Consider the following 19,953-nt stretch of genomic DNA (forward strand, 5'->3'; position numbering starts at 1 on the left):
TTTTTACTGTCATAGCCATAACACTCAACAGTCAAGTAAAAGCAGAAGGCATATTTGCCTGGATAGATTTGAAGTGTGAAGAAATAAAATCATATAAAATGTGCTACTTTAAAACAACACATTAACTTATTTTCTTGTCATAATAAATTATATGTATAGAAACAAAATAATCTAGTTAAATTTATGATTATAAATTAAAGATTAACTTGGTTTCTTTTTAGAAATGTAGTTAATTCAGGAAGGAAAAATTTAAAATATAGCCATTAATTCCAAGTAAAATTATAACTATTCATCTTATTGTGAATACAGAAGCAATGGTTTTCATTTTTATAATTATATATGTAAATAAACCATGATTAAATTATTACATAAACAGTATGCTTTTCAGGTAACAGCAGTCTTTCAAAATGTGTTTATTAAATTAATATCTATTCAAGCCACTTTGTTTTGCTGAATTGATAAGAAAATACCTATGACTTTTATGTATTCTGGAGTAGTTGATTAAATGAAAAGAAAACCTTAATATCTAATTTTATAAAAACCAAATTAATGTGTATAGTAATTTATAATATTCACTGAAATTCATATATTCCCATTTGCTGATGAATGGTCTATGAATATAAACCTTCTGAAATAAGTACCAGTTTGTATAATTAATCATCTTTATAATTCTTCTGTGGTTTCAAACTGTCATCCTCAATAGCAGTTTGAATTCTGAAGCAGGCGTTAATTATAGTGTTAATTTTTTTATGGCTGACAAAATTATGTTTAGTTTTATAATTTCAAAACTGCTAAGTTTTATCTTGAAAAATTAGTGCTCAGAACAGTAGCCTCAAAATCATAGATTAAACCAGTCAACCCTGAAGCTGCTCCAGTCAAAGGAATCTGGACAAGCACTGACCTGTGACATAGAAATACTCATTTGTTTCTTACATCTATAAAAGTGATTTTACTTATATATCAAAAAAATAACAAAATCAGATATCTGCTAGTATGTATTAATGTATAAATATATGCCATATAGACTGTACTTGCAAAGTGAGACAGTAATTGAATTATACAGTATAGATTACATACTATATATTCTATTATATGTCTCTTATGTATTAGATATATTATCAATGATATATTCTATTATCAAGGAATTTTTGATTTTGCATGGATTTTTTTAAATGTCAGGTATCAGAATATTTGTTACATTTTATTTAGTTTTGGTTTTGGGCCACACCCAGCCATGTTCAGGGCTTATTGGATCACACAATACAGGATACACAATACACAATACACAATACACAATACACAATACAATACACAATACAGGAGATTAATCAGGTACAGAGCAAGTGCTTGAACCCACCTGTGTTCTATTTCTCTGGCCACCATTTTTTTGCATTTTAAAAACATAAATAAAACTGAAGATCAAGATTTACCTTTGGGGAAGAAATTTTGTACTCTTACTTTTTTTTTTCTTTTTAGCCTGGTAGGTAAAACTGACTAGTGGTTCATTTTCATAGAGCTTTCTCTTTACTGCTAACCAAAAGTTTCTGAATATTTGGATGAAATCTTTGACTTTCACTTGTCTTAACATTAAGAAACCTTAAGTGAAAAATGAACACCATCTAGCATCCTAAGTCCTAGCCACCCTTTAACTTGGGTGGGGGGAGTGAGTGGGAATGACTGTGACACCCTTACTGTGGTTGATAACATTTCTCAGTAGAGCCACTTCAAAACACATACCACACACACAATATAAATACCTCATGTTCACTATTTGAACCGAATAAACTCCTCAGCACAGGGCCTAGCAGATTATATGCGATCAGTAAATATTTGGGAGAATGAATGTTTTGCATGTAAATGTAGAAGGTTAAGGTAACATTTAGTTGTGTAAAGTGTTCAGAATGCAGCTTCAAAGCTGGCTACTGATCAGTGGACAGAAAATAAAATCCATTTAACTATATTTGCATGGAAGATGATATATAGAACACTATTTAGAAAGAAGTGTTTGTCCTTTTCCCTCACACTGCATCCTGATCCTTCTCCCCTTCTTTGCTTATTTTAAAAGTAAGCTATTGGCCACTAGGATAATGAGAGCCTAACTGTGATTCAAATACTTGTCAAATCACTGTGAAAAAAATGCTTTCTTTCCATTGTGCTTTTTTTGGACACTATAGATATGGTAAATCATGAACTACATTATAAAAATATCTCTTTTATGCCCAAACATTCAGTAGGAGGGAATGACATTTCTTTTATTGCCTTGGTAAATGTTTTTAAGGTGTTTAGCAATAAGCCTTCTTTTTTGTCAAAACTGCTTAGATGCAGTGGTTGCTAGGAATTTACTAGAAAACCTATAGTTAATAATATTAGGCAGAGAAAGGATATACGTTTAGTCAGCTAATATGACAGATCAGCTTGAGTAGCTCATGCTTTTTTTTCATTTTCCTGTCATTTTCTTGATCTTTTTATTATGGAGAGTTATAATTGAAGTTAAAAAGTTTGCCATTATTGCCCATAAGCCAATGTTTTTAACTTTTTCCCCATTGTTTGGACAAAAAAATAGATTGCTCCAAATAGGAAAAACAATGCTTGAGAGATTTCTGAAGCAAGGAGAATGATAAGATTTTAATACAAATGTGAATAACATTTTTTTTTTGCTTTACACTCGGCAATGCGCAGGGGTTACTCCTGGCTCATGTACTCAGGAATTACTCCTGGCAGTGCTCGGGGGACCATATGGGATGCTGGGAATTGAACCAGGGTCGGCCATGTTGACTGCGTGCAAGGAAACGCCCTACCAATGTGCTATCGCTCTAGCCCCCGAATAACATCATTTTTAGGCCTTTGTAAATTAGCTTTTTCTTCAGCTGTTTAGCTTCCCCCCTCCTTATATAAGCACTTCAAAATTGGTTCTGCCTCATTAATGCTAAATTTTAACATGAACTTTCTTTTTCTTTTTGGGTCATACCCGGTGATGCACAGGGATTACTCCTGTCTCTGTACTCAGGAATTATTATTGGTGCTTGGGGGACCAATATGGGATGCTGGGGATTGAACCCGAGTTGGCCGCATGCAAGGCAAATGCCCTACTCACTGTACTATTGCTCCAGCCCCTTAACGTGAACATTTAAAAATATTTGTAAAACTGGTATCTAAAATATTTTCTTTAATGCATGTTGGATTATTAAAGTTGACATAAACCTATACTTATTACCATTTACTTTTTTACTTTCATGCCCTGCATTTCTTTTCTTATTTGGGTGGGAAATGAATTTTAAAGTGTTGTTCTAGCAAACATGCTGTAAAAGGTAGCCACATGTTTAAAGATACCAGGACAACTTTGGCAGTAAGATGCCAAGTTTCATGGGCAAATGAGAGTTCTCTTCCCTGGAAATTTTAGAGAAAAGAAATTCTTCCATGTAACCCAAACTAGATTACAGACTTCTATAGGTTAGCACGCTTCTAAAATTCACAGAAATTTTAACCTATTGACTTGGAACAGCAGGTACTACAGAATGAATACTAATGAAACTTCTACTTTTTGAACTTCTCTAAAACTGCTGTAAGTACTAAGTTTATCAGGCAGTATATCTTTTTGTGGCAGGACACTGTAGGATATTTACGCTCTCTGTATACTGCATTCTGACTTGGAATTTCATCCGTGGTTTCATCCATTGTTACCAGTGATGCTAGACTCTCCAGAGAGTTAAGTACAGTGGGGCTGTATTTATGGGAAGTGTGTATAGCTTGGTCGTTCCAGAGGCTGTTTCATTGCTTATTACCTCCCACTTTGCTTCCATCTGTGTGTGTGTGGCAAACGGAATTGTCCTAAAAAATATAGGCTTCCTCTGAACACAAACGTGTATTTGTATACCAGTAAGTCCTCAATCTCTCAAATTGGGTGCCATTAATAATTGTACTTTTAAAAAAGCTTTTAGAGCTTTGAGGAGTTTGGCACCCATTCTGTGGAAACTGACATGCACTTCCACAGTTTCTGTAAATGCATTAACAAAATCAATATGTATTAAAGTGAAAATGTAATTTGTAAGCTATCTTTTTAACAGAAAACTTCAGTTTTTAGGTTAATATAGGAGATGAATTGCTGTGTATCTGTTCAGAATCAATGGTGAACATAATCGCCCTAGATTTTTTTTAATGACTCCATTTAATTGAAAGATTACAAAGAGGCTGATGAACCACACATCCATGGAATATTTATGCTGAAACCTAGAGTACTACTCATTTTAATTTGTTTGCCATGCTTAATGTATCTAAGAAACCAAAATGAAATTACAAATACTTCTTTAATGTCTTAATTAGCCAAGATTTGAAAAAAAAATCACCGACTTTTATGCTAAGCAATGCCTGAGACAGATATTTTTACCATAAAAAATATATCACTGGGCAAGTTAGAGTTATGGTAGATAATGTAGCTATTTAAAATCAGCTGCTAGGTACTATAAACTTCTTGAAATTACAAACAAATGAGGGAGACTGGACTAAAAACTGTTCAAAATGGTTAGCCATGTGCTTATAAAAAGGGACACATGAATGATATTTGAGTGTTTAAGCCTGGTTATAAAAAGTCATTTGATTTTTATAACATCATGTTCAGTGGTTATAAACCCTTACGACTTGAGCTAAAAATGTACACTCTCACTGCAGAGAGGGCAGTAACAAATAGTTTTGGTCAGACTCAAAACTAAAAGATGTGTATATGTATGTACAAATGTGGACATTTCTGTATATTTATAATAAATATAGGCTTAAATTTTTCATAAGCAATTGGTGTGCATATAGTTTTTGGCAGAGGGAAGAGAGGGGAATTATTCCCAGTTCATGCACAAAAGGTCAATAGCCACTCCCCAAAATACTTCACCTATCAGGCAGTGCAATGCAAGCTCCCAGGGTGCAGAACTATTCAGGCCTGCAGGGCCAGGGACAACACAGCCCCCCACGTTGCTCAAGCAGAATTTTTCTTGGAATCTGAAAGAACCCATTCACCATCCCCTGCTCATGAAAGAGTTATATATTATTTATTAAGAGTATGACCATTTGGGGCTGGAGAAATAGCACAGCGGGTAAGGCGTTTGCCTTGCACGCGGCCGACCCGGGTTCGATTCCCAGCATTCCATATGATCCCCCAAGCGCCGCCAGGAGTAATTCCTGAGTGCAGAGCCAGGAGTAATTCCTGTGCATCACCAGGTGTGACCCAAAAAGCCAAAAAAAAAAAAAAGAGCATGACCATTTAAGAAGTAATTTGTGTGTGTTTTTAAGAAATTAAATAATAAAAATAGAAGATAAGCTCTTTTCAGAGGTGTCTCTATATGGGGAAAAGAAAAAAGGGAGTAAAATTTAAAAGTAAAACCTGGAGGATAGCAGAGGTATTATAAAGGAAAACAGGAGACAGCATCATTTATGCAGGGTTCATGTGCCAAGCACTGTACTATTTAGGGTTTTGTTTGTTTTTAAAAAAATCACAGTTGTTATAGGAGATCATTCTCAGGACTATTTTTCTGGGGCTAGAGAGAAAGTACAGTGAGTAGGGCTCTTGCCTTGCATGCAGCTGACCTCAGTTCCCTTCTCAGCACCTCATATGGATCTCCTTAGCCGAGCCAGGAGTAAGCCCTGAGCAACACTCTGCGGCACCAAATAACAACAACAAAGATGGTTTTTCTCAAAAATGAGGCAGTAGACATCAGAGATATAAAAATACAAAGTTTTCTGAAAAGACACAGCAAATAAATAGCCTACCTGGAGGAAAAAGTGTAGTCTGGCTGATAATGAGGTAGAAGAAATTCAACCCAGGCTCCATTCTCAAAATCTCGTTGGTTTGCAATCTATGCATCCCTTGACAGGCACCAGGAGCCCAGGCCAGACCTCTAGTGGTTAGGCTGATGAGTTGCTGTTGAGTGGAGTGGGCAAGGGCAGAGACACCCTTCTAGTTTACCAAGACAGAAGGAAAAGGCAGATTTATGATAAGGTCATAGAAATAGCTAGTACAAAGATCAGTTTTCAAGAATTTTCCCACCACCACTTTCACTTTTTAATTTTACCTTCATCTTGTCAGAATCTAGAAGAGCCAAAGCAGCTTGTTGAAACTATTCACAGGTAATTAAAAATATACTGTCTGCCATTCTCCACAGTATACTGGTATTTATTATTATTTTTAGATGCATCTTCTGATAGCTTTATTTTTATTTTGTGGCTTTTGGGACACAACTGGTGATGCTTAGAACTTACTCCGGGCTCTGCACTTTGGAATTAATTCTGGTGGCACTTGGGAGCCATATGGGATGCTAGGGATCAAACCTGGGTCATCTGTGTAACTGCTTTACTATCAATCCAGCCCCTACTGGCATTTTTTAAAGGCTGAGTCGCCTGAATGCTCCACATTCAAATGACAAACTTACTTGATCTTCAAGAAATCATTTAGGAAGATGTGTTTTAGTTTCACCCTATTAGTGGTCTAGGGAGACTGGAATAGCTGTGTTGTAAATTACCTGTTTTGCAGGCATGAATTCAATTCCAGGCACTGCATCACAAACTGAGTGGCATTTCCAGTACCAAAACTGCAGTGTGAGATTGCTAGCACATCGCAACACAGTATGTACAAGGACCACAAATACAGTGTCTGGGCACTAGAACCAAGTGTGCACACCCTCACAATCGCCAAAACTAAGTACTGCAACAAGTGTGTGATCCCTGGTCATTGCAACAGCAACAAAAGAGGGACATTTTTTTAAAAGTAAAAAGTAAAACAAAACAGTGTAGACAAGGAGATAGCTCAATAGTACAGGCCCTGCATGCAGGAGCCCAAGGTTCAACCCCCAACATAGCACAGTTCCTCAAATACTTCCAGGAGTGGTCCCTGAGCACCTTATGGGAAGTGCCCCTTAACACCCCTGAATTGCAACAACAAAAAAAGAACATCCTGTGCTCTGTTCTTTATTGTCCTCAAATAGCAATCACCAGAATTAATACTTCTTTATTGTTGTTTTGTGCTGTTGGGGGGTTGCTTTTTTGTTTTTGTTAATTGTTGTTTTGGGCCGAGGTAAGGGAGATTTCAAGCAGTGTTCAGGAGCTCAGAGGTCACTCCAGATGATATGAGGCCAACCAAACTGGCTGGTTCAACGCTTGGTCTCAATGACAGGGTCAGCAGTACTGGGTGCCTTATGATGGTTGGGGTGGGAATAGGGCATACAGTGATCAAGATCAAACTCCAGTTCTTGCAAACACACAGCCTGTACTCCTAACCCCTACGCTCTCTCCCTGACTTCATGAATTAATTCTAAAGAAAACAAAAACAAAACTAATAGGACTCTATAGTCACTTCCATATCGTTCTAAGGAATATGTTCAATTTAAGTAACAATGTAAAGAAAAATAATGCGTGACTTCCATAATGATCTCACAGTAGTTTTCCAACTTAGATTACCTTTCTCATCCTCTCCACATCCCTGATGATAAATGGGCCAGACAGCATCATTCCCATTTTACAATTGAGGCAATGAGAGGTTAAGTGCCTGACCATTGACAGTAACCAAGATGAGAGCAGGGCTTAAATCTCCTGTCCAAATCTGAGGACCATTTTACCTCCTCCTTATGGCCAAATTGCTACCTCAGAAACTGCCTTTGACCTTAGTTCCCTCAGCTATAAAAATAGGGTCATATCATATCTATGAAAGTCAGTCACTCTTAGAACTGAGGATTTTATTATCTAAAGAATCAAGAGTCCTGCATGTGTTTGGCATAAAAATGCTTTATAGGGATAGCAAAAAAAAAATAGTAGGAAACAGTCATCTGACCGCAGGTGACCTGGCAATGGGTGAATTCTGTATAGGAAGCAATAGGAGAAAACCTAGTCCTCCCTGAATAAGAAAGAATTGTAGATGCAGGAAATATTTCCAGATTCACTCAGTCCATTACTGGACACTTTTTTTTAGTCCTTTATGGTATCCTCTTGAGATAAACATGAAGTGCTTCAGTGTGTTTTTTATATTTTTAATTGATTGACATTATTCACCAGTATTAGAATTTTGTGCTTCTTTTTCCTATCACAAATGTAAATTATTTCCAATTAATTATAAAATGATGTTTTCAGAGGACAACTCTAAAGTGATAACCTTTAATGCCTCGATAAAGAAGTGAGAGAAGCTGAAGCCATGTCATTAACAGTCTATGTTTCCCTCATACTTGCTTAACACATGTCATACCAGCAACTGTAGCATTTGTTACTATAGAAAGGTAAATTTTAGATCCTGCAATTCCACTCCTTGGCATCTACTCCAAGGACCCCAAAACTTTGTTTAGAAAAGACATTTGCACTCTATTGTACATTCAGCACAGCACACTATTCACAATAGTCAAATTCTGGAAACAACCCAAGTGCCCAAGAACAGATGATTGGATCAAGAATCTGGTACGTCCAGGGGGACTACTCCATGGCTTTGAGGCCAGCCGCACACACTGGGGGAAAAGGCATCTCAGATAGAAAAGGGAGCACCAAATAAAGGGTGTTAGGAGGTTCCTCCCAGGATGGGAGATGCGTGATGAGAGTAGACTATAGACCGAACATGATTGCCACTCAATGTCTCTTTTGCAAACCACAGCATTCAAAAGGAGAGAGATAACAAAAGGGAATGCCCTGCCACAGAGGTAAGGTGGGATGGGGGATATGCGGGGTGGGAGGGATACTGGGATCAGTGGTGGTGGAGAATGAGCACTGGTGGAGGGATGCGTATTCAATCTTTTTATAACTGAAACCCAATCACAAAAATTTGTAAGTCTACCACTGTACCTCATGGTGTTTCATTAATATAAAATTTGAAAAATAAAAAGAATTTGGTACGTATCCACAATGGAATATTACTTGGCTATATGGAAAGATGAAATCATGTAATTTTCTGCCATCTGGATGGATTTGGAGAATATTATGCTGAGTGAAGTTAGAAAGAGGACAGTTAAACAATAATCTCCCTCATATGTGATATAAAGAAACATAGTAAGAAAATAAGATGCACAAAAGCAGAGAAACTGAGAACTGGTCTTTAGTAGAGGGCATATAGAGGGGATAGGACTGCAAGTGTGGGAGTGGACACTTGACAATGGTAGAGGGAAACAGACACTCAGCTGGAGAGTGTGGTGCTGGAATGTTTTATGCATGAAACCCTACCAATTAACATTATTGTAAATCATGGTGTCTTAAAAATTTAAGTTAAAAAAGTATTAAAGAGGAAAACAGCTATGCCAATATTTGTGTGTTTTGACCTAAGAAAATGTAGTTCATTCATTTGTATTTTTTCATAGTCCCAAATGATCCACCTCTCTCTTTAATCCTTAGAGGTTGATATTGTTGGTTCTCAGTCCAGGCTGACTGAATGAGTGAAAACTGATTAAGTTTTTATGCTGGTTACATTCTCATTCTTTATTACAAAAAAAAACATGAAAACATATTCCCCTATTTAATTAATGATTTGGTAATTAACACTGAATTAAATAATAAAAGTCACCAATCACCTTTTAAAAATACTGGGTTAAGTAAGTTTCAAATGCATCAATATTCATAAGTTAGTTTCTCTCTCTCTCTCTCTCTCTCTCCATTTCTTTCTTTATTTCCCCTTGCCATTTCTAATCAGTTGAGTACAAAGTGACAAGAATTAGGAACTGCCAAAGGGAAGGATAGTAGTTCTGTCCAACAGATGCTATTTACATCATGGATGTAAGATGAAGAGTGGTCTTCTTGTTTGTTAGGACACCTGTTTGGTCTTACCTACAAGTAATTCAAATGCCAAAAATTATTACTTTGGGTGTGGAAACAGCCTGTGAATACACATTCACACATTCAAGCTAAGATTATACTTAAAGTGCTTCCTGATGGTGATATTTAATTCTAAAAATGGAGAAGTCTGTAGTTCACCTTTTAAATCTAACATTACAATCATCCTGAGTTATTTTTATAGTCAACTAGATGAAAAAAGTGTAATAAGATGAGCTAGCTAATTTAAGCAGTTGTTTTTTTTTTTTATCATGTTCTACACTAGAATGTTTTCTTTTGTGAACCAAAGCAAATATTTTTGTGGAATTGATGATATTCTACAGCAAGAAAATACCTGGCAAGACAAGTTTTTTAAAAAACAAATTCCTAATATTTTTTTCAACCTAAATCAAAGTTTCATGGATGCAAAACAAAAGCACAATACACTGAAATTTGTAAGACCTTTCATATGAGTGAATGTATAGTTTTAAGGACAAGTGTTAGCATATAGTATTATTTTTCCCTCCCTGATGAAAAGGGTAAAATGTAGTTGCACTGTAGTGTATTTTTGCTTATCAGAAACAGTTAAATTTGGGGCTGGAGAGAGAGCTCAAGAGGTAGGAGTGCACAGTTTGCATGCAGGATCCTGGCCACTAACGATCCCCAGACGCTGCCTTTGAACAACCCCCCAGCAAGCAATAAACTAGGAGAAGCCCCTGAGTATCATCAGGAGGAGTCCCCAAACAAAATAAAACAATTTTTTAAAGGACAGAGGCAATTACATTTTATAAAATTGCTTTTGAAATGTTATATGGAAATGTTACATCTCATAAATGATGTGGCTACCCTAAAGGTATCTCCAAAGGTATCTGATACATCCTCAAGTACTAATGTTTCATAATCATTCTTAGGGTTGATATTTTAAGTCTTAACCATTATACTAAACAAAACTATGTAAGCATATTGCCCCGTTTTCTTGTTTTAGTGGGCAGTTTTGATACATTGCCATTGCAGATGGCATCATATAATAATTTAAATTTGCATAACATTAATCAATAATATAGTTATGTTTAGAAGACAAATTCCTAACCTATGTTATATATAGGGTATTGAAATTATATATGAAATTTAAGTAAAACCTGCTTTTTTCAGTTCTTAAAGTTATATAAAGTTAGAGGTGCTTTAGCTTGATTCTCACTTCATAAGAGAAAAATTTATAAATGTATTATAATTGGCCTTTGTCTGTGGGGTTTTTATTTTGTAGTTCTTTTTAGAAAGACTTGGAAAAGAAAGGAGTGGACCTGTTTTTCATATAAATATGATACAACTCTTTGCTGCTTAATGCTTTTTGTCACTCTTTTGTTCATTTATTTTGAGGGCCTCATTTCTTCACTGCAGTACTTTTCTAAAATTGAAAAGAAAAATAAAGAATAGTAGAGCAGAAGAAAAGAGCTCAAAGTAAAGAAAATGGATTGTGCAAAGGGGTAACCATGTCATTCAGTGTAACTGTGAACTTGTATTACTGCCTAAAAAAGGAAACAGATTCATTTCAATAACTCGTGAAGTATTTAACCATTCAAAAACTCATTCATCTGACTAAATGAGAGTTCTACTGGTACTGCATTTATTAAAATAACTTACTTCTTCCACCTATGCATCATTTCCAGAATTATGTTCTTGAAAGATTTAACCTCAGTATTATAATACTAATTTAAGGATATACTTGGTAGAATGGAATTTCCACTTCCAGTATTTTGTCTTCGACAGATAATGACTGAATATATAATTCCTGTAATAAGAAATTCAAGTTGTAACTGTTTAGCTGTGTAGAATAGATTATTCCTTAGCTGTTAAAGTGATCTCAAAGTTTAGATTTACTTGCTTTCTACTTAAATATTTTAAGCATGCAGATTGATTATAATCAATATGTTATTGCTGTTTATAAAATATGTGAACAGCATGTGTAATACTGTACCTGTAGAAGGATAGCATACTCTTATAGGGTAATCCTTCAAGAAAGTGACTCTAATATGTAACCAAATTTAATATATATATGAAAACTATTCAGACTTATACTTGATCCTGCTTCTCATAATCAGAGAACTATTTTCTATTCCAAGTACTTGTATATCTTTCAGCAATTCATTCTTGGATGCTATGTAGATAAATTGTTATCCTTTAAAGAAGCTGATAAAATATACACATATAGTTTGTGTTGCTTAGGTTTAATTCATTTTCCCAAGTAATTGTGTGCAGAAGGAAATATTACTTAGGAAATTTTATATCCCACCCCCACTTTTAGCTAAGTAATGTAACACACTGGCTAAGAATGCAAACACTAGATAATACTGACACTGATATTTGGCATCTAGACAGTCTTGGTAAGATGAAGGAAATTTAATCTTTTTGTGCCTCAATTTCATCTTCTGTAAAATGAAAATAGTAGGATTACCCTACATACCATTGTTGTGAAGAACAAGTAAAAACAAGTAAACAAACTATTTATAAACAAACCTCTTGGCAAATGCTACTGCTACTATTGTTTACAAATATCATCATCAAGATCTTTGCTTTCTGGGGGGCGGGGTCACACCCGGTGATGCACAGGGGTTACTCTTAGCTCTGCACTCAGGAATCACTCCTGGAAGTGCTGGGGGACCATATGGGATGCTGGGAATCAAATCTGGGTCAGCTGCGTGCAAGGCAAACGCCCTACCCGTTTGTGCTGTCACTCCAGCCCCTCATCATCAAGATCTTGATAGAAAAATGGAAACATTAATTGTTAGTAGCAAGATTTCTTTGTACATATTAAAGATATACTTTTGTCATATATATTGATTCAGTAACAGCACTTTTAATTTATCCTCCCCCCTTCCCCTACCTCTGTTAATGATGTCACTGTAATGACCAGTAGTTACATACATGTTTGGTTATGGTGCTCATATGTTTAGCTTTAGTGTTCACCACGGGTTATACTTGGGGCCACAGTGCTTGCCTTTAGTTGCAGTACTTGCACAGATCTTACTATTGTTTGACCAGAAGTCACTTAGAGTGCAGGGACCTCAGACATCAGATATGCCAGGATTGCATTTGGTACATATGATGACATAAGGGATCAAACTCAAACAAACTTGCAAGAAGCCTATGCTTCTTCTAAGTCAAGCAAATGCTTTAGGCACTGAGCCTTTTGATCCCCAAACCTGTCTATAAAACAAGTGATCAATAGAATTTACTTAGAAAGAAATACCACATTTATTTCAAATCCTTGTCAATAATCCTATTTCATTTGTTTTGTTCATTATAAATCGCACATGCAAGGTAAGTGATCTACCACTAAATCACATTCCCAGCCTAAGTCAGGTCTTCTTATAATGAATTGTCATTACTGAATATGCCTTAATGTGGGTGCTGTAACTGTATAGTTTACATTAGATTTTTTTTAAGTTTTATAAATTTCATGACTGATTTTGCTTCTGAGAGTGACATTATTCTTAAGCTGTCAGTTTAAAAGCAACGCTTCAGGGATCTAACAGATTGAAAGAAGAATATCTAGTTTCCTTTGCGTTCCAAGGGAATATCTACTTCAGGAGAAACAGTCATGAGGGCCTTAAGGCTTTAAGGCATGAAAGGTTTCTTGTTCACCATTTTTTATTAATTTGCTTTGCAGCTTGCCGTTCCCCACAATGATGAATGGACCCGGTTTGCCAGAACCCTTGTGGAGATCCGTGCTAACCGAGCTGATAGTGAAGAAGAAGGCACAGTGGAATTATCTGCCTAGTGAAAATGGGCTGCCATCATCCCAGTTCCCACCGTCACATTCTAGAGCTCAGTGTCTGCATTCTAGTTTGCTCATCTTCAGTGTCCATTCAGTATCGGTATTGCCAATATCCACAGTTTGGGTGCTATGCTGTGCCAGCTATGCTCAAGTACTATGAATGTTGTATCTCACCCTGCTCTCCACTGACCTGAAATTCACCAGAGCACTTCTCTCTTTATATTTCTGTCTCAAAAGTTGAGGGGGTCGGGTCGGAGGGAGAAGCCTTTATGGATTTAGTTGTTGCTTTTTTAACTACTTAGTAGCTGTATTTAATAGCTGGAAACCTCTGGTTAAATTTGTGCTTACATGCACTTCTGGCATAGTCCTATTAAATCCATATGAAGCCAGATATGATTAGGTGCAGATGTGGTGTGCTTCATGATATGGTACAGGGCCAAAGACTTGAGATGTGGTGTTTTACATGGTGACTCACATTATGAATGGATTTACTAGAAGAACATTGCTGCTCCTTATTTACTGTGGTGTGCTGCATGGAACATATTTATTTGAAAGCATTAAAATAAACGATCTTAGAGCATGTGCATAATGAGAGGACTGTATTGTCTCTCTGCTGCTGTTGAGGTTACATTAAGTTCCAAATAACAATTACAGTATGTTGGTTCCACTGAAGACATGAAATCATTAGAGATTTGTTACAGTGAACAGAATGAATTTTAATGCTTATTATTTCTAGGTAGTTTAACAATATTTCAAATATAGCTGATGGCTGATACTTGTCATTCAAGATAACACAGTCCAACCTGAGTCTGTGGTTCCTAAATATGACATCAGTGTTGCCAGTATGTTTCAAACCAGGTCTGTACCACCATAACATCCTTTCCTTGGGGAAAGCTTTACTAGAATTTCATTGCAACAAGTTGATGGGGAAGATGTAGTTGGACCACATTAAAGAATGATAATGAATTTATAAGCAATGGACCTGACTAGACTTAAACCAAGATTCCTGGTTTTATTTTTATGAGGGAATGTGTGTGGTTTTGGAAAAAGTATTTCTTTATCTCCATCAGGGATACTTTTGCATAAAGACTATCTTAAATGCTGGAGTAAGAGAAATAGTTGAAGATGAACAAATATAAAATGTTCTACATATTTCATTTTTTAAGAAAGTTATGGCAGAAAAATATATGTTTATTACTATTAGACCAGGAAATATAACTATAAAATTTTAATATAATTTTTTTTCAAAGGGTCATTTCACACCTAGAGAGAATTAAAATAAATACTGGTTGAACCATGAAAAAAAAAACATTTAAAGACAGGCTTTCAGCTTTTTAGGAAGAGAATTTACATGTTGTTTCATTGGTAGAGATTCCTTGAACTGTGAGATTTCTTTTGTTTTAAAAAAAGATACTTTTTTGTCAAGTGTTCTATGGTATATAGATATTGAAGTTCTTCATAATTGAAATTAAATATTTAAAGGTAAAATATGTATCTGAAATAGGTTTAAAAGACATCCAACGAAAAGTACTGGAAAAATGTTTCTCAACTATATGCTAAAGGATGTAAAAATAAAATAATAATCCTCGAGTTGCTTCTATAGATCATATTCTGGATTATTTCTCAGAGACTGTCAAGTTGTAAAGATCATAGTCACTTGGAGATTACATTAGTATATCAGCATATATATTGTTATGTAGGAGCCAATTTCCAAGAATCTTCCAGTTTTTTTATAGTGTCAACCCAGCCTGAACCTATGTTAGCCTTGTGTCACTAATGGGATTTGGAGGAAGATATGCTATATGAGGTCAGAATAAGATTATAAGAAAACATACTGCTTCCTTCTCAGTCTCTTGGCACAATCAGCCTTTTCCTCCAACCTACTGAAGAAGTGAAATTACTCTAATAGCTCCATCCGTACCATGGTTCAATCTGAGCACTAAGCAATCATGTGATTAGAAAGATATACTTGGCTATCTCAGTCATTCAAGGCATTCTAGCTGATATCCCCAGAAATGATAACTGAGGGTAAGTGAAGACTTTTAACACAAGTTGTCTGGGGCCATGTTGTGCTTGGTTAAGAATAAGAATACACCACTTAAGGGAATTAATGGCACTGGGATTCATTTTAAAGGGTTCGGTCAACAGGTCCAGAACACAAAACACTTAATAGGCTAGAATTCATTGACTCTGGAGCACTTTTTATGCATGTGTGACTTTACTTTGACAATATGTTGGCAGTGAAGGAGGCTCTGGTAGATATTTTAGTGGTGGTCTTTTCTGCAGATCAAAACTGACAGTAGAAGAGATCATCACAAAATAGGGTTTGCTAGTATCCATGTATATGATGAAATCTTGGAGTAATACAGCTAAGTGGTGACAGCAGTCAACACAGTAATTTACAGTTACCATAATGGCCAATTAGATCAGAGATGTAGCCAAGGAGTTTTGACCACACGTAAGACTTACCTACCTCTATAACTGAACACACAAAGGTAAGAATGAAGGAGCAGGTCACTGAAAGCAATCGCCTCTAATGAAAGTTATATTCCTCTACTTATCACTCATACTAAAGCCAGTTTTCAAATCTAACATTACTTGACTGAAGAGGTGTGCCTGGTTTACTGGGCCGACAAACTCTATCACAAATATCTAAGAACTGATATTCTTAGTCCTTCAAAGGAAAAGCTGTTTATGATGAAGACTGACCATTTATTTAGATCAGTGCACAATGCAAAGAAAGAAAATTCCAGGCAATCTGAATATTATTGTTATAGAGTATAAATAAACAAGGTAGTACAGTGGGTAAGGTGCTTGACTTTCATGTGACAGATCCTGGTTTGAGCTCCAGCACTACATATGGTCCCCGAGTCTGTCAGGAGCAAGCTCTGAGCAGCTCTGGGTGTGGCCCAAATGCAAACAACAAACAAACAATAATGAAGCCAAAATTACATTATAATCTCTGCCAGACTGGAAACTTTTGGTGGTTATCAGGTAATACTGTGAGGTCCTTATGAAAGTCTAGATTACAAATAGGTTTATTTAATCTAAAGACCCACAGAGCAGTCATTTCACTAACTGTTGAGTTAACTGTTCAAGTAGAATTTATATACTTGGCATTGGTTTCTTGGCAAATGAGGTAAGAGCTAAACTGAAGGAAAGGCCAGGTGCAGATCTCTGAATCTGCTACATTCCCACTTTTTCAAGATAGTAAATTGAGTCCTGAGTATAGTGGATAAGGCACTTGCATTGCAAGTGATTGACCCAGGTTCGAAATCCACATCATGTATGATCCCCTGAGCCCACCAGGAGTGAGCTCTGAGCACAGAGTCAGGATTAAACATCAGCACCACCAAGTATGCCGCTTCCCCCACAAAAGACAGTAAATTAAAAAACAATACATTTCAGGGTAGGAATAGGAGTATGGCAGAATAATGTCACTCTTAGTGTCACTCTTGATGACATTCTTAGTGTCACTCTTACTGGTCATTTAATATTCCAGTTCAGCTCTTTCATAAACTAAGATGGATCTTGGGGAGGTGGGAAGTTGAGGACTGCATAGAACTAAAAGTTCAGTTAAGCAGTAGTTGTAAATATAACTGCTCTTATTTATGTGACATCCTTCTGAGTATACATTAATAAGGTTATGGCCCGTGGCCACTGATGTATTGTTTTTCATTGCATCTATTTTATAAAATAAAAAATAATTGCTATTCTTAGTTTTCATTTAGTGGGAAAGACAACATTTTTCACTTACTGTATCCTTCAGGGATATGATAATTTCTCATTCTTTGTCATATTCCAAAGAGGTCATCTACAGAGAATTGCACTAATCTATTACTGGCAGAATCATGCTTATTAAGAGGTATAACAAGAGTTAACTAATTTTTGAGAAATCTTGGTAAGCCTACTTCAAAGGTTTGAGAATAGATTCAAAGATGTGGGACCTATTTCTTCTGTGTGTATTTTCGAATTGAATGGTTACGAACATGCAGATAAATCACCTTCAAAGGAAAAGACAAATTGCTAAAATTTCTAGTTCCTAATGGTAAGAAGGTTTTCACCTGATAACCCTTCTCTGGGTTCTAAAGGTAACACAGTTCATATCTAAAAATATTGCTCTTGTTCCTATAACAGGGGGCATGCAGGACTTTGGGTGGGGCTCCAAGTGGGAGAGGTTTATGTAGCAATGCAAGACAGGGAGCTCTACTCATTTAGCCACTATATTCTATGGTACTTGGAAAAATCCACATCAGTCCTGAGAAAAGTTGTGTCATGGAACTTAGAGCAAGCCCCAGTAGGGAAATTACAATGGTGTCCCTTCAAGTTCTGAAGAAAGGTCATGCTACTGGAAGCAATGAATTATATGACTTTTAAGAAATGGCTTCCACAAGTTGAAGAGTAGTACAGAGTACAGGGTAACTGTCTTGTAGGTGGCTGATCTGGGTTCAATCCCTGGCATCCCATATGGACCCTCAAGCATGACCAGGAATGATTCCAACATGCAGAACCAGGAGTAAGCCATGAGCACTGCGACAGCCGCCTCCCCCCCCCAATCCCCGCCGCCACCACCACCACCAAAAAAAAAAAGAAAAGAAAAGAAATGACTTCCAGCAAGTTACCGAATTCTAGTTGCAACAGAGTTCTTCATTATGGAATAAGGTATTAGACATATAAATGTCCTATTATAAGTTAAATCCTATCAGTCTCACCAAGTCATAAAGTTGGCTAAATCTAGTAGAAACACCAAATAAGAAAAAACTATTCATCCAGCAGGTATATTTGAGCAGACCCAAAAGCCCAGTGTCACTCAAGATTTTACCAGCATCCCTTACCCATACTTGCCTTTACAGATATATGTGGGAAAGGTAGGTTCTATAAGCCCGAATAAAGAAAGTAGAAAAGTCCAGCACCTGGTTTACATATGGGTTGGCTCAGTTTATGAGTAAATGCTAAAAATGGATGCTAGATACATTATAGCAATATTCAACGGTGAAAGACAGAAAAAAGAAAAATATTTCAAATAGAGTGAAATACCTAATGTGAAAGAAGTGATCAGAAGTACAAATACATTTTACCATAGAATCCAAACCATCATTATCCCTCTTTCCTATGTTCCTGCTTCCACATTTGCCTCTCTTTAGTCTCTCAATATAACCATTAATTAACCAATTCAGTGCCATTACAGCATTAAATTTCATGACTTGAAAAATACACCAATGTTACTCACACCTTTTCAGGTAGAGTAAAATCCCTTTTAATGATGCTTAGGCCCTATCCCTATTTGATTTGACTTTAACTTCCTCTCTAATCTCACATCCTATTACCGAATGTTTAGTAATCCACTTTGACAAATCCAAACTCATCATTTGGAGCTATTCATTTGATTCACAAAATACATAGGGTTGGGGCTGGAGCTACGGTACAACAGGTAGGGCATTTGTCTTGAACATGGGTTTAATTCCCTGTATCCCATATGGTCCTCCAAGCACAGCCAGGAGTAACCACTGAGCATCGCCAGATGTAACTGCCAGCCGAAAAAAAGCGAACACATAAGGTCTGTGTACTGTTTGTACTTCTGTCCAGATAGTTGAACTACTGAGGGTTTGTAAACCCTCAAACACCACTTCAAATTCCATCTTTTAATATAATAAAGGATATTCCTCTGAATGGCTGGTTTTTCTAACATTTTATCTGCAAATCAACAGGTGTCTTAAATGCATAAGCAATGCAACTATGAAGAATCTGTAGTTTAAAATATCAGCAACCACAGAAAATGAGATTAAAAGCATCTCTGTCCCCCACAAGAGAAAGCATTGAGAGAGAAATAAACATTGTAAGTCACATTAAAATGCGCAAAGAGAGCTAGAGACATGGGGTTCAGGGATAGAGCTCATGCTTTGTATAGGTAAGGCCCTTGGTTTGAGCCCCCGGGGGCGGGGGGAAGAGAGAGAGAGAGAGAGAGAGAGAGAGAGAGAGAAAGAGAGAGCGAGAGAGAGAGAGAATTTGGGATTTGGGGGTGTTGGGCCACACTCAGAAGTGTTCAAGGTTTGTTCCTGTCTCTGCACTCAGAGTTGCCTTTTGGTGGGGTTCCCCAGACCATATGGGGTGCCAGGGTCAGCTGAGTCAGCTGGGTCAGCCACATACAGGGCAAGCACCCTACCCACTGTACCAACAATCTGGCCCCAAAAGAATAGTTTTTATTACTATTAAGATATAATTTATATTAAAATGCAGACACTATATTTGATTCAACAAATTTTAGCAGCTATAAGGATTCTTGTAACCAAACAAGATCTGAACATTTTAATTGACCTAGAAAATTCTCTCATGGTTCTTGCTAGCATCATTGCTTTTATTTCTATCAACATTAATTAGTTTACCTGATCTGTTCTTAAGCTTCATATTAGTGAAAACTACAT

At 36.5% G+C, this 19,953-nt stretch overlaps 1 protein-coding gene across 2 annotated transcripts in view; it reads left to right on the forward strand.

Annotated features, from left to right (window-relative positions):
- The window catches only part of DYNC1I1 (dynein cytoplasmic 1 intermediate chain 1), a 378,224-nt gene extending 363,093 nt beyond the window's left edge, over positions 1-15,131 (forward strand). For both annotated transcript variants that reach the window (XM_056118121.1, XM_056118122.1), the window contains one exon: positions 13,424-15,131. In XM_056118121.1, coding sequence (XP_055974096.1) covers positions 13,424-13,534 — 111 coding nt within the window. In that variant the 3' untranslated portion in view covers positions 13,535-15,131. The remainder of the gene's footprint in view (positions 1-13,423) is intronic.
- The last annotated feature ends 4,822 nt before the right edge of the window (positions 15,132-19,953 follow it).

This window comes from Sorex fumeus, unplaced genomic scaffold, assembly GCF_029834395.1.
Source record: "Sorex fumeus unplaced genomic scaffold, SorFum_2.1 ptg000037l, whole genome shotgun sequence".
Taxonomy (NCBI): Eukaryota; Metazoa; Chordata; class Mammalia; order Eulipotyphla; family Soricidae; genus Sorex; species Sorex fumeus.